This window comes from Chamaea fasciata, unplaced genomic scaffold, assembly GCF_029207755.1.
Source record: "Chamaea fasciata isolate MVZ Bird 193981 ecotype frontalis unplaced genomic scaffold, bChaFas1.0.hap1 SCAF_5, whole genome shotgun sequence".
In the NCBI taxonomy this organism is placed as follows: domain Eukaryota; kingdom Metazoa; phylum Chordata; class Aves; order Passeriformes; family Sylviidae; genus Chamaea; species Chamaea fasciata.
This window is the reverse complement of record NW_027094090.1, coordinates 72307302-72323580: the sequence shown is the minus strand read 5'-3', so window position 1 is coordinate 72323580 and position 16279 is coordinate 72307302. Positions and strand designations below refer to the sequence as shown.

Sequence of the window (16279 nt, the reverse complement as noted above, 5' to 3'; positions counted from 1 at the left end):
GCCTGCTTGGACAGCTGGTGTCAACCATTATCTTTTGTGATTTTATCATCTCATTGGCACTTGGATTTGAGAAATGATGTTTGCATTAGAGTTAAGCACAATATGTTGTGTATTAGGAAGAATAAGAGAGTTATATTCAATGGGTTTTGAAAAACAGTGGAATAAAATAATGTTTTTCAATTTAACTTTTAAAATCAGAGACTAATTAATTTTTTATAGAAAACAGAACAGAAAAAGCATAGCTTTGATTAACACTGAGAAGGCTAGAAACACATATGTATAAAAATCCACATAAATTGATGATCATGGATTTATATATTCACACATATAGGGCTGGCCTGATTCTGAGATTTATCTTAATAGTCCTTCAGCACTTCATTTGAGCAGGAGTTTTGCCAGAATCCTATACAAAAGCCTGAGACAGTGTCAAAAACTCTCCAGATTTCAGTGTTTTTCCAGAGATGGGCAGAAGGAACATTGCCCTGATGAGTCACCTGACCAAAAAAAACCAGTATCTGCTAACATTTATCAGGGTCAACATTCAAAATCAAAACAGAAGAAATAGAAAACAAAGTCTCAAACTCATCTATTTTCTAATATTTTTGTCTATTTCGTAAATTCACACATAGGATATAAGACAGACTGATGGCAGCAGAAGAATAAATGAAGCAAAAACTTTTACAAGATATAAAAAAGGGGAAAGCATCAGACCAATTCTGAATTAGTTCTGAAATTTATATTCAGTCCTTATTTAAATGATCTCAGGTGAGAATTACACCTAACAAGCCGAGTAAGATCACCTGAATCCTTTGCACTCAGTTTGGTTTATATTCATGATCAGGAAAAATTATTGCAATTTCTTTAAAAAGTTTTAAAAATGCATCAAGAACAAATAGCACAATCACTCTGTAATTAATTTTAACAATGCCCATTGCCACAGTCTCTGTTTCATATTTTTTTACCCTGGAGAATCTGTAAGAGCCATGTCCCTGGTGGTTAAAGCCACCATCACATTCTAATCAACCTATGTATACATACATATGTCTATACATACCATAAATGCATACTTGTCAATCACATGAATTACGGAACGAAATGGAATTTTGCTTGTTAAAGTGTGACCATGATACACAACAGGTTCATTGTTGTGTCCATCCCAGCAGTCAATCTCCAGGCAACGACATCCTTTTAAGAGAGCACTTCAGAAGAACAAGAGAAACAATTTTACAGCCAAAAGAAAGATACCACACTTTTTTGTACAAGCTGCTGTATTTCTGATTACAAGCACAGTGATTAATTACAGAAAAACTACCTCATTTTCATCATAAATAAAAAGAAATCCTACAGAATTATACATCTATATAAGACAGTCATACTTTCTGTTGGGTTTTTAGGTGTGTTATGTAATAAACTTTATCAGAGCATTAAAGAATACGGAATTACCTGAATTATCTTCCTTAAAAGGCTAAAAATGAGGGTCAAAGATTCCAATAGAGGATTTTTGGAAAAAAGGCAAATTGCCACTTAAAAAATAAATATTTTAAATGGTCTTTTGTGTTGCTATTCCAAACTTGCTTGCAATTTTGAGAATCACTGTATTTAAAAATCCATTGTACTTAGAGAATTAGGTTGCACTTGGTCTTCACATAAGTCAGTTCTTCTTCCCAGACCATATTGCTAAGAAGGAGTGCTAAAGTTCCTCAGGCACCTTGACTTTACGGCTTTAATTATAATATGTTAGTTGCATCCCTTAAATTCTTAGAATTCTAATATTTCACTTGCAACTAACAGAAACATTTCTTATAAACTGTTTTACTTAATTACCAATCTGTCTTTTACATGCTGCTTTTCACACATTAACAATATGTCAAATATGCCTCTAACTGATTTTATCATTTTCCTCACACAAATAGTAGATGAAAGGAAGAGAGAGGAGGTTATACCCTCTTTGCAATTACTTTCAGCACAGCAGCATTAACATAATGGAATTTTAAATACTGTTAGAAATTGGGTATTGTTTCTGATGGTTGCAAGTCACTATAGAACGTTGAGCAACAAAAAATTTAAAAAAGAGTTCATATAGATGATGTTTCCAACTGCTTTCTCTTCACTAAAGTAGTACAAATAATAGGGATTCTGGACACATCTCTTCCTAGTTCTTAATATGTCCCACCCTCTCAGTGTTGCCTTTATTACACAATCCATTTCCTTCTTGCCTGCCTAGGCAATAGGGCATCCTCCTCTTGGAGTCACACACTGCAGAGGTTCCTCTCCCTGCTGGTTACTTGAACACCCACATTTTGTTCCTTTTATTGTTTCTAAACTGCTCACTTTACAACATACACTGAACACAACTGCCCTTGACACAGACATACTCCAACACACATCCTGTACATTGAATTTACATCCTGGTATATTGAACAGATTCGAGTTTGCCCAGGAATTTTATATTTCTTTCAGGGAGTTATTTATTTTTGCACAGTGTTGAGATTAAAAACTTATTTAATTGTGTACTGTACACCATACTATAGATTTCATTTGCTGCAAGGTTGATTTTCTGAGATGCAAGTGAAAAAAAAGATTGTTTCCAGACTATGAACAGATGGCTTAGCAAATATATGGAGAAGTGTACCCAAAAATAAAATACCACTCTCACATTTTCAGCTTGTATCTTTGTTGGCTTTGTCCCTTAATGCCAATTAGGATTGGATGTGACTTAGCATTCATTTAAAAAAAAAAAGCCAAAGAATGTTTAAAATATAAAAAAAAACAACATCTAAATACCTGGTATATCCCCATAAATGACTGGGTCCCATTAGCTGGTCAGCTATCAAGTAGGTATTATGAGAAGATGAAATAAAATAATCACATAATGGGTGGTTCATATCTTGATAGATGCTCCTGTGCTGGCTTTTAAATATTGAACATTCTTCTGAGTTCATGTACCTTATAAATCCTTCAAATGACATCATCCTTTTCATCCTCACTGAAGAAAAACAAAAGGAAAAAAAGTCTCTGTTGTGAAGCCACTCTGATGGTTGTATCTATGTACTTTCTGAAATTTTTAATAGCTAATTCTGAACACTGCTAACATTTATACAGCACAAGACTTTCCTGCAATTTTAAAATTCATAACAAATGTATAAACAACACAAACATCAGATACATGTGACTCTGGAGCTGAATTGCTGTGGTTCAAACTTCTGAGAGGAAATAAATGTGTTTTGACACTTATTCTTCTATGGACAGCAGTAAGGAGAGTTTTCAGTAGTCCTAATTAAATATAAAGTAAAATATTTGTTGTTTACTTAGGAAAGTAACATGCCAGACAATGTGCTAAGAGAATCTTCTTTTTTTCTCTTTTGAGAGAACCAGGATTGTTCTCCAAAAAGTCAGTCAGAAAGTCACAATATAATCTTGCAGAAACTATGATTCCTAGCACCAAATGTCCTCCCCAGGGGTGGAAAATTCCAAATAAATATTGATCAAAAAATGTTTGGAAATATTTGAAATTAAAACAGCATCTTAACAAAAGAAATAACTGCCCACACAGATGAATTGCAAATCAAGCTTATTACACCACTACATTAATAACAAAATGAACTAATTGAGTCCATACCAGTGATAGTCATCCCATTTGTTTTGGTTTTGACTGATTTAATGGCAAACAGAGCCTTTAAAACTGCCGGCTACTGCTCCCAAACGTCATGTTTAGAATGCAGTCATTTTGCAAATGATATAATCTCAAAAGTCTGCTTTGCTTCAGAACATAGTTTGAATTAGTGAGAGATTTTGCCCAGTTATTACTCCAAAATTGCTTTATTGTCACGGTAGCAGACTAGAAGTGAACAAGCAGTAAATAATCCAAGATTATTTTATGCTAAGAACAACTTAGAAGTCGATGTATACAAACTTGGGGACTGGAAATACCTGCAGGAAAACCCCCCTTTTCTGCACTGGTAATTCTTACCACAGCTATAAGAATCAGAATATACAAGTTAGAATTGCAATTATTGATCTTTGGTGTGTGACAGACTGAAAGTTTTACACCTGAATGAGAATTTACAGAAAATAATTGTCTCTCAATTACACAGGTCTTTGAACTAGAAAACTTGCAATGTTTTACAATGATAAAGGAAAACAGAAGGCCATGCAGACATCAAACATACATTCACCCAACAACTGTTAGTCCTACCAGAAGTCTTCCTGAAGTTATTCTTCCACACTTTCATTGGTGAAGAATCCACAGACAATCTAGTAAAACTATTTCAACAGCTAAGTAACTTTACTGTGAGAAAATTTTCCATAATTAGGAAACAGAAGTTTACCCTGAAACTTCCTTGCTGTCCAAAATATTTGACCTGTTTGGTACTATGCCTCTTCTCTGTTTTCACACTTTCACTTATGAGAACTGCTCTTGCACTTCCCCTATTCCTCTGCTTTCCACAAAAACAAATCATATCCAGGGCATCTTTCTGTTTCAGATTTCTGATAATTTTCATTTTCCTGCTATCCACCAGTGCTATTAATCTTTCATAGGAAAAAACAGGAGAATATTTCTTCATGGAATGGCCTGACAAACTGCCACTCACCTTTACCATCTTAGAAGGGTTTACATATTTATTATTTGCTCCATTTTCTTTCTAGTAAGTGACAATGTCCAGTTCCTTGGATGTTCCCTTTCTAAAATAGATATTACGATTGATCTTTTCCGGTCTTTCAATTCATCATTCCTTTCCCCCCTATTTTCAAAAGTAACCTTTGACTTATATTAGTCAAGCTAGTTACAGTCAATTTTCTAAGAGCTTGGATTTGTCAACCTGTCTTCACTGACCTGATTGCATCATTTAAGAAGGTCCTACCCTGTCTCATCCATATTTTCGACTGAGATCTTACTCAGTTTAATGTTAATAATATTATAGAGCCAACTTATTGCATCAGGAATTTCTCTGGTTTTCTTTTAACTAAGAGGTTGGCAGGATGACTTCTTGCTACCCTGATGACTCTTGAAAAGTGTATCCTATTTGGTGCCTTGGCTTAGATTTATCCACATGCATGTGTTACATTGTTCTATACTTGTAACAATTGGGTTAAGTTTCTACTTGCTGGATCTTTAAAAAACATTTTGAAATTTTTTTTCAATTTTTGAATTTTTTTTCCATTTTTGAATTACACGAACTCTCTGGATTTCATTTCTGATTAATTTATTTTTCATGATCTATATACTTCTCTGAGCACTTACAAGTAGAGCTGGTAATTATGTGTGTGCGTGCGTACATTTTTTATTTTCTAACAATTCTTATCTTTTCTGCATTGATTTATTAAATTAAGCGGAAAATACTGGGTTTTAAAGTCTTCCTTTTTTTTCTGAATTATTTATGATGTTTTCTTGGCTTTTCTTGTCACTGACAAAATTAACTGCAATATTCTCAAGAGAAATTAATGTTTAGGCAAATATGCTGATGACCATAATCTCCCAAAAATGAACATCTAGTCAATACGTAAGCTCATGGACTTCAATAAAACATTCAGCTCATGTCTCCAATCAACAGACTAAAAATCTTTGTGTTTTTACAGAGCTTATTACAGGCCCTTATATTTCTGAGGAATAGTCCAGTCATACTATTTTCTGACCATTTACAGACATTTTCTGCTTCTTCTACATTAAAGGAAATGGGACTTCATCTCCATAACTATTCCACAGTGAAAAGACTTTCATCAAGGCCTTACATTTCTACCCCAGAGGAACCTCAGTCTTTTTCTCCATTAGGACCTTTTAGCAGTAGTTAGTGTGCACACACATACCCATCCATTGTAGAAAGAGAAGGCAAGAAAAGATTTCTGTCTTCTCATTTCCTCTTTTTGTTCACAAAGTTCAATGATTTTTTTTCTTGCCCTCCTCTTTTGGATGGTGTAGAATTCATTTTATTATAACAATATTCTTTTCTATTATTTGGGTTTTTTAAATATGATTTAAGAAAAAATTATTTTTCTCATTCCTCCTGTTAAGGTAAACTCCAGCTCTGCCATATATACAAATACTGTCATATTAGAGAGGAATTATGGATATAATCTGAGTATTTGAAAGACTCAGATTACATTATACATTATTTTTAGAGTTTATGACACTCCACTTTCTTGTTTATCTTGGAGCTTCTTTGAATGTATTTTTCTTCCTCTTTGGAAAGAAAAAAAATGAAAACTTTCATAAGATGTTTGCTGCCCTGAAGGCCTGTAGAGCACCCACACTGAAGCAGACAAAACAAGAAACTACTCTGCACTGGCCAGAGCCTACTGCAAGACCTGCTTCCTCCTGAAGGGGCTGAGTACAACCTGCAGCCCTGACAGGGTGCAGGGGGAGGTGTCTGGACTGAAGTAGAGGCTGGGGAGTGGGGAGGAGAAGAGCCTGAACTGAATTTGAGACTAGGAAATGGGGAGAAAGGAGTTTCCCATGTCTTTAAATGTATGTGTGTGCTCTTTGTTACCGAAGTGCTAAATTAATAATTAATGTCTATGTTCCTTGGCCCCCAGAGAGAGTGAAGTGAGTACAGATACATTTGCTGCAAATTTTAGGAATGAACTCAGGAGAAATACCTGCAATCAGAGATCAGGGTGTTACTCTGCTACACTGGAAGGAGGAATCTTTCAATCATCGTTAAAAGTCAGGCAGAAACATCATCAGATGGAATTTCACACTATGAAATTTGACTACTTTATATCAGAATGAAACATTCATGCTCTAAGGGAACAGTAAAGAGAGAAGTATTCCCTTGACTAAAGTAAGAATACAGTTATTCCTTTTCTACTCTGAGTTTATATTCTAGAGAGGCTTTTTTCTACTTTACCTACACTTATAACTGATGCATACTGGACTAAAGTATCTCTCTGAACAGCAGTTTAGTCTTCTAAGGGCTTGTAATCTCCTTCTTCTGAAAATTTTCCCTGAGACTGGATATTTACACACCCTTTCATACCTCTGAACTATTGTGTCTCACAAATCCAGCCACAGCCACTGTCTTAGTTGAGATTTTTAGGTCATCTTTCTTACTTCACATGATTTTTTATGAAATCTGCAGGAATTTGGCAGAGACGTCTACTTTATTAAGTTTGATTTACACTGGCCAGTGGGATCAAATGCTCTCTTCTGCAAATTTATGCTCTACATCCTGCTCTATCTCTCACACACATGAACAAAAAAAACCCAAAAAAACCCCTCACAACTCTGCTTGCTAGGAACAAACTGAGAATGTTTTTTTTTGCTTCACAAATACATTCTGAATTACTCAAAGTCCTTATCTCACAGATGCACCAGGCTTTTATTATTATTTACAAAGCAAGTTGGTTTTTTACGACAGGATTGCATTTTGCCCTGTTTTTGTATTGCCTATCAGGAAAATAGGCAGGAGTAGAGTCTTCGAATGGCACTACATTGCAAATAATAATGGGATGTACCTTCGTATCCTCACTGTGCTTCTAATCCTATCCATGTAAATGACAAGTATTTTTTTAAAAAATACATATATATCAAGCTTTTAAAAAATGCATTTAGTTGGCATGTTTTCTTTAATCTCATTTAATGAGTCGAGGCTTCCATTCAAAGCTAATAGTAAAATGTGCAGGTAATGGAATGTTTGGGAAGGACAAAACTGACATTTGGGTGTTAGCAAGCCACAACTGTCAGGTGTGAATCACATATTCATATTTTGTGATCAATTCCATAGAAATGGCTCTTTCTGCCAAAAATGCAAGCTTTTAGCACACAAGTGAAAAAATCTGTTAGTGCAGCATTTTGACATTGGATATTTAAATTGTGTAATAAAAATGAAAGAGTAATTCATTCCATAGTGTCCTGAACTAGCTATGGCACTCACAGAGAGTAAATTCAGAGTTATCAGGCTCAATAGCTTGGGAAATCTCTCTGCACAAATGTTAGGGATGCACAAAATGCTGTAAATGGATTTATTTAAATTATATGTAAAATGTATAATTACACACTATATGTATAATGTAAAATGTAATTGTTTTCATCCTAATCTTGACATACCAGGGCTATCACATTTATGAGAGAATGGTCATTGCTATTAGCAAACCTGTCAATCAAGTGTCAAAACCTGCCCTTTTCCCTTTCTGTGAAACACAGGGCAAGGGTGACAGATGAGTCCAACAGATCATCCTGATGAATAATGTTCTGTAGCAAATGCAGAACGACAGTTACACAAGATGGTCTATCACAATACCATATGAATCATCTCCCATGTCAATCATAACTGGAACTTTTCAATAAATAAATATGTTTGAGGGGGAGTTTGAATTCACGCAAGGGAGCATGAACAATACAGAGATTATTTTGTTCAGCAAGATAATTTCCAATTACGAGAAAAATTTATCACAGGTGAAGAAACAAACAAGAATATGGCTCAGCATCTGAAACTTAAACCAGACGTTAAATTAAACATACAGAAACTTCAGTTGATAGTAATAAAGATGTTTTCTGATAGACTGAAGATTTTTCATTGTTTAACTGTGTTATAGCTTTTAACTTTCCCATCAAAACAGGTAACACAGAACAAAAGGAACTTTTTAAATTGGTAGCTTATAAAATTAGTAAGCATTAGTTCCTCTGAAAGAGCAGAATATGTTCAATAAAATATAGTCAAATTTGAAAAGCAACCTCAGAGAGTAAAGGCATAAGGAGTCATGTGTTTTGCAGCTATTACTGGACAGTGAGTGCATCTTAATGAAACACCAAATGTTCTTCTGCTTTTCATTGAAAAAGTGGCATTTTCCATTTTCTTCTTTCACCACAGGTCAGCATAGAAAACCCCAAGTTATTACCCCAGAAAAAATATTTTCTCCTTGGTTTTTTTTTTTTTTTAACCAGTTATTAATTCCACCCATTTTCAAAGACTGGGAACCAAGGAATTGAAAGAATTAAACATATTCCACTGAATAAAGTAATAGCTTGCAACAAAATGCAGTTATATCCTTTTGATAGCTTAGTTGTAGATTTTGCCACAAAGCAGAAATCAGTGAAACTCTTAAGAAGTGTTACACCCCAAATTGAGGCACCTTTAAACAGGTGAAGAACATGTTACATATTTATGAACCCCTCCTCATCTCAGAGTTCTCATGATTCAGAAAGGGTGACCAGGCACCTATGAAAATCTTAGACGGTGCTTCTGCAAGGAAGTCAGAGGGACATAAAAGTTTTGTCCGAGGCTTTGCATTATCACTAAATGACTCAAGGGAGAAAAGACAGTGTAACAAGCCGACAAGAAAAATGGCAGAAAAGAACCTTAAGAAAAACAAATTGAAAATAGATGGAATGAGCTGAAGAACAGAATTTATAGAAGGACCAGGAAAAAAAATAAAGAAGTCAGAGAAAAAGGGAGACCAGAGAAAGGAGGGTACCATGAAAATAAATTAAAACACAGGAAGAAAAAAAAATAATAAAAATATGAAAATACATGCTTTTAAAGAAATAAAGATACTAGGTTTTGAAAAACACAGCATTAAGAGAAGCACAATAAGTAAGAGCTAAATATCAAATAGTTAAACTGCATACCTTCATCAATGGGTTCATACTTCATAATAATTTCTAAGGCAGTTGTTTCGTTAGCGTCAGTTTGAAATTGCTCTTTTACAAGAAATTTAATGAGCTGGCTATCAGGTAGAATTTTGCCATCTGTCGAGTAAGCCTTGAATAGTTCTTCATATTCAGGTCTGTGTACAAGAGTTCGATAAATTGCCCTGAAGTCATCCATGCTAATCACATCTCCTGCGTGTTTGTCAATGGTTTTCTGATGAAAAAAAAGTAACCAAAATAATAATAATTAAAAAATCAATAAAACAACATGCAAATATACAAAGTTATGCACCAAACACTCATTTATAACTGACCATAAGAGTGAGAATCAGAGGAGAATCCTCAGGCAATGGTGACTACAATCAGATTACACTCTTCAACTTTTAGATTATACTTTGTGTGCTACAAATGTTTTATATCAAGTAAAATGGACCATATGACAAAATTAGCATCTAAATAAGTGCAATAAATTTAGATTTAATGCATTTTTAATATTCAAACACATTGTAGAAAATCTCTAAAATGCTATGAATTAAAATAAATGTGCAGCGTAAAACTCATCAAGTGGAAAATATATTTAGTATAATACTTCTCCAACAGCTATTTACACCATATTGTAAATACTGTCAGTCAAACTTGCATACAAAAACAGCAACCAATAATCTTAAAAATGAAATAATAGTGACCAAATTATCAGGAGATACAAGTCTTTCAACACTTCAAATAAAAAACACTATTAAAGTTTGAAGACAAGATATTTTGTAATAACCTATGACATCATGTTCTATTCTTAAGAAGCCAGAATGTTTAACTTGGATTAATTATTCACACTTTCAGGATTCGTGAATTGTAAGCTTGTTTTCACAGAGCTTACAAAATGTTAGCATAGTAATTAATTTTTGTGTTTCAGTATAAAAGCCACTAGAAAAGTTAAAAGGGCAAAAGAATTTGAGTAGAATAATATTTTTTTACTGTTTCTGCCTTTTACATTTTTCTCAAGTTTACCAATTCTATTTTTCCTTTAAAATTTTCTACTCAAAATAAGTATACGAAATATAAATATTTCTAACATTTTAGCCTAAATTATTCTTAAAAGTTGCCAAATAAGGAGAAATCTGCTGACAAAATTGCTCACAAAAATCACAAACAAATGGCAATCCGCTGCCTCAGTGATTATTGCTGTATGCTGATGAAAATTCCTAATTGTTGGCTCCTTAAATGGACACTGCCAAAGAGGCCAAGTTCCAGCATCCACAACATGGCACTTACTATGGCTGGTTTGGCTTCCACAAAAGTGTCTATAAACAGGAAATTGCTTATTTGAGCTCTGGCTGGTCTTTGATCAAGGCTTTGGATTACAGCTAAATTAGATTGGTTTTGAAGCCATACCATAAAACCTAAAAGTTTGACGATTCATTGCCAGTTCCTTCCTACGCAAGACTGTTCCTACTGTCCTTCTGAACAAGTACAACAATAGGAGCAAAAATATATTAGATAACTGAAACAAGTACAAAATCAAATTTCATGAGGAGTTCTAGTAAAAAAATCTTACTAATCAGTACTTCAGTATTTGCTTTGAGTTTGTGAAAGAGAATAATAATAATCATTTTTAACAGAAATCACGAGCAAGAAAATATTTCTGTACAAATGCTAATTATACACATTTCATTACTGCTGAGAAATTCCCCATCTAAGGTTGATATCCTCAGTCCAATTTTTAATGTTCTTAACAATGCTGCAAATTTGCTCATAACCATTAAGCAGGAAAAGAAAATACCAAATTATTTTGGAAATAAACATTTTATCGGGACTTGGAAGATGTTCACTTAGTTACTGGCACAAAGAGAAGCTGGGCAAAAAATTAAAGTTTCTATTTTAGTTGCCTTTTGATGAAGTACAGGCAATAATACTACACAAGAGAGCTCTCTTCAAATTAAAGTGATAAAAATCATGTCACTATAAAAAGATACATATATATAGATATATATATACTCTTACAGTTTTGGGGGTTTGGTTTTTATCATTCCTATTTTTATTAAAGCACATCATATCTTTGCTGTTCAAAAAAAAAGAAGGGACAAGGAGTCTTGAGAGAAATTATGTGAAAATTTATTAATCCTTAAAACTTTAATGTTCATAATTCCGATTTTGCTCAAAAGAGTATTACAGTAAAATACTCTACAGACAAGAAAAAAGCAGATTACTCCTTAAAATTAGTTTTCTATAAAATGTATTTTGCTGTGTATAACCATTAGATTAACTGATGATGTGTAGCTACTTACAGTGATGTCAGTAAGATCCCCTTCCAGAATGTTTTGAATTTTTACATGTCATTAGACTGCTTAAATATTTGAGGCCCCCAAACTACTGAACACCTGTAAATCTTTCTCAAATAACAAAGAACACCTAACAGTACTGCTATAAATAACTAGATCAACCAACCTTGATCTAATATATAATAGGATATAATATGTTGTTAAATACAGCTAGACCAGACTTCTCTGATATTTCTCTCAAATAATTCCACTCTTCTTTACCCACAGCTGACCATCTCTCTCAAATTCCTGTCAGAAACCAAATTAGGGGGAAGATAGAGGAAACAATGAGAAGGATTTTTAAGTTCTCAAAAGATTCTTTAGGTTGACAACTATCTCTGTGCAGTGCAGGTTCAAAAACCACAGGAAGCCTCTTTAGCCAGGGCTGAGCTCATGCTGCTGGTTCTACCTTGGCTTGACAAGGCAGACAACAATGAGAAAGACAGGGTGAGGAAAATTTAGTACCTTCCTTCTCATGAAGTAAAGGGTTCTGACTTCTGACTTTCTGACAGTGTTAATTCTCTTCTGCCAAATCAGGACAGAATCAGCCAGCTGGTTGCAATATTCTCGAAAGAATCATATATATAAATGTGTGTATATATATATATATATATATATATATATATATATACACACATATATACACACACGTGTTTTCATTCCCTTAGGGAAACAGCATTACCCGACAGCTGTTTTAGGTGTAAAAGATGAGGTAAAAGAGAAAACCTTACATCTTTTGAGTCATTACATGAAGGACATGTACACCCATTATGTGCCAAGGCACTCAGTTTTGTAGTATTTGCTCACTGATACAAGATCTGTTTGGCAATACTTTGCTTACCTACACTAAATTAATTTATTAAGTCCAGTTTTTAGCTGTATCATGTAACCTTCATGGAAATCTCCTAAACGCTGCCATATCTCAAGGTGAAGCGGAGAATTGAATGAATGTGTGCTGGATCTAAAGCCTGGACACCTCAGACAAGTCCATTTTGCCCTCCTGGCAAGAAGATTTTTAGGAGGTTGCTCTCATGGCTCTGTCCAGCATCAGACAGACACGTCTGGGCTCATTAGCTTGATCACAGAAGAAGCTGATAAGATGAAATCAGATTGCTTTCAGTTTTCTCAAGTGCAGTCACACTGCAAAAAATACCTGGGAATCAAAATCGTTGTATTTTCCACCGTACACTAATTCGCTGTGGTGAAAAGACAGAGTTATGTGGATGTCACTCTCTTCTCCAAGTAACAAGCAGTAGGACAAGCAGAAGTGGACTCAAGTTGTAACAGGGATGGTTTAGATTGGCTGTTAGGAAAAAATTTCTGCACTAAAAGTGCTGTCAAGCATTGGAACAGGCTGCCCAGAGAAGTGCCTGAGTCACCATTCCTTGAGAGTACTTAAAAGATCAGTAGATGTGGTGCTTAGGGGCAAGGTTTAGAGGTGGACTTTTCAATTTATTAATGATTGGAGTCAGTGATCTTAGAGGTACTTTCCACTCTAAATAATTGCGATTTAAATGCCAGTCCTAGGTTATCTATTTTACACAGAAACAAAAGACCTGGAGGAGGAAAATTCTTTGCTGATTTTGCACACCACACTAGTGTAAAATACATTTCCCAAAAATTTAACCCAAAAAAACCAGCAAATGTATGATGTGTGTAACTGAATTTCTAAACTGTTAATTGCTTAATGTACATACACCTTACCTTGAAAATATGTTTTAAATGATCTTCATCGAAAGGTACTTGCATTTTTTCAAGCAGCCTCATGCAACCCTCAAAATCAATATTCCCAGTCCTGAAATCATTCTGAATGAGATTCCAAAACCATGTATGAGACGTGAGGTTAAGGAAGATTCTGGTCCATGAAATTGCCTTTTAAACAGGGGGGTGAGTGGGAGATTTTTAATTTTGTTAAACCTTAGAAGCTTGTGCTTTCCTTTGCTCATGCTCTAGAACATCCTTGTCTTCTGACCTCTGAGAATGCAGCATGCCCCGAGGTGTGCAGGAGGAGATTTCTGCTCTGTCCTCAAAGACTCAGAGGGCAGTGACCAGAAGGGCCGAGGGGAGGGTGTGAAGGAGATCAAGGGGTGGTCAGGGGGCAAACAGGGGCGCAGTGAGAGGAGGGAGAGGTGGGGAGGCCGAGGGGATTCTGCAGTGGCAGGGAAAGGTGGAGAGTGCCAAGAAACACCAAGGAATGAGCACTGTGCCCACCCAAACATTATCATCCAGCCCTGGCTGATGGGCCTGGCTGCCCCAGGCCTCCTTGCCACCCTCTCGGGGGTTACCTGTGTGCCCAGGCCAGGTCTAGGCCTGAGGGGGTAGAGATGTCAGGGGGAGTCCCAATGGCAGCTGTCACAGGGCAGGGAGGGGAGAGGAGGAGGAGAAGGTAGAAGAGGGAAAGGATATCTGTTCTCATCCATGGTGGCTGTGCATCGCCTGCTCCAGTCCCCTCACTGCAGCGGCAACGCCAGCTCCTTGCTTGGGCTCACAGTGGGCTCTTCATGCCACTGTGCCCTGGGGAATGGCATGGAATGCTTGCTCCCCCATCCTTCCAGTGTCGCTCTGGTGATGTCACAAACTGCAGGCGCTCAGCACAGGCCCCTTCCTGCCGCTGCTTCACCACCCTGCCACCATCTTGTGCCTTCTCCTTCCAGCACACAGCGCCTCCCAGGCCCTGCCCTGATCCACCGGCTCCCACCCTCAGGGTATCCCACACCGGCATGGGCACCAGGCAGGAGCTGTGTGAGGCAGAGTAGGCCTTTCACAGACAGCTATGCCAATGTCGTCCTGGGGAGTTCGGCCAGCTTGTGCGAGGTCTCTCTGCTCTGGCCCAAGGTGGCAGGCTGGTGAGGTATGAGGCTGTCACCACAACATCTTCCCCAAAATAGCCAGGAGCACTGTGCTACCAACCTACAGCAGCAACTTGGGGGAAACCCCTTCTTTGGGCCTCGGGGAACCAGCTGGCTCAATGGCACGGTGTGATGGTGGATGCTGGGGAACGGCAAGAGGCCACCCCAAAGTGCTGGGAGGCCCCCTGAGCTCTCACTTCTCTGCCAGGAACTGCTGTGTCCTCAAAACCAGCCTGGGCAAGAGTAGCCGTCCACATCCTGCTCTGAGTATCAGCCTTCAAATCACTGGAACAGCCTTTGGAAACCAGGCTGGACTTTCTCCCTGACTCCATCTCCCACTCATTTTACAGGGGTCCTCCTCCAAACAAACTGCTTCAAAGTTGCCAGATTCCATGTAGCTGTCAGCAAGCCTGAGTGAGACTCTAAATGTGACAGACCAAAGGCAGTTTGCCACAGATTTTATGAAATTTGTGAAAGCTGAGGACACCAAGTTTTGCACTGACATCCTGGAAAACATTCAGGTTTTGTCAGAGGATATATGGGGGGACAATCTGTCAAGGAATTCCCTGTTACTCATGCTTTTATGAACTGGAATAAACTATGGAATGATCAGCATCTGAACACCAAGGTCTCCAATGTTCAAGTGCCTCAATGCTTACTGAAATGCTATCTTTGATATGATGGCCTAAATAAAAAAAAAAAAAAAAACGGGGGGGGGGGGGGGAAGACAAAATGGAGTTGTTTAATTGATTTATTTCTGGATCACTCAGGAGACTACAAAGACTTCCATCAGTCAATCACCACTTTAAAAATACTTCAGGTCTGCAGTGACTGGAAATGATTTGCTTGGTTTTGTTGTTTTGTTGGTTTTGGGTTTTTTCATTTTCTTCATGTACTTTTCAAGTACTTTACCAGTAATGGTCAAAATGTCAAAGGCAGCACAGTGCTACAGGTGAGATAGTAAGCAAATTCTTACTTTTCTTTGTAATGCTAACCAAAACTACATTCACTCATGTAACTTCACACCAAATGAAACATTGATTATAAGGAAGCTGGTAAGGTAGATTGACGAAAATATTGGGACATTATATCTAGATTTTTTTTTTTCATTGCTACTGAAACCCTGTAAATTCAGCCTTCAGGCTTTGCTTGCTCATATATCTCTAAATCCCTTATACAGGTACACGAACAAAAAGAACATCAGGACACTGGAGGAATGAATTTCTTATGGCTAGTGCTATAGAAGATATTTCAGGACTGACCAGGGTTGTAGGCTGGGTGTTGCAGCATTAAAGAATAAAATAGTGCTACTCCCCTTCTGCCAGTATTTATTACAAAAGCAAAAGGAATGCATGTGATTTTGGTTTACTTTCAGACTATGATATTATTTCCTAACATTTATCACAAGTTATTACAAATGCCTATCATCCTTGCTGTTTTCTGTAAACATCTTTTAATTAGATTTTCAACAGAAACAAAATTTATTTTCAAGCACTACTGTAAACACTACACTTAAAAAAAATGGTGTG

The 16279-nt window shown here is 36.5% G+C and overlaps 1 protein-coding gene across 1 annotated transcript in view; it reads right to left on the bottom strand.

Annotated features, from left to right (window-relative positions):
• PLCZ1 (phospholipase C zeta 1) overlaps nucleotides 1-14623 on the bottom strand; it is a 44377-nt gene extending 29754 nt beyond the window's left edge. The window contains exons 1-5 of the mRNA XM_066184703.1: nucleotides 14391-14623; nucleotides 13606-13756; nucleotides 9566-9800; nucleotides 2785-2986; nucleotides 1055-1199 (exon numbers count right to left, since the gene is read on the bottom strand). Coding sequence (XP_066040800.1) covers nucleotides 1055-1199; nucleotides 2785-2986; nucleotides 9566-9800; nucleotides 13606-13756; nucleotides 14391-14623 — 966 coding nt within the window. The remainder of the gene's footprint in view (nucleotides 1-1054; nucleotides 1200-2784; nucleotides 2987-9565; nucleotides 9801-13605; nucleotides 13757-14390) is intronic.
• Nucleotides 14624-16279: the final 1656 nt, after the last annotated feature.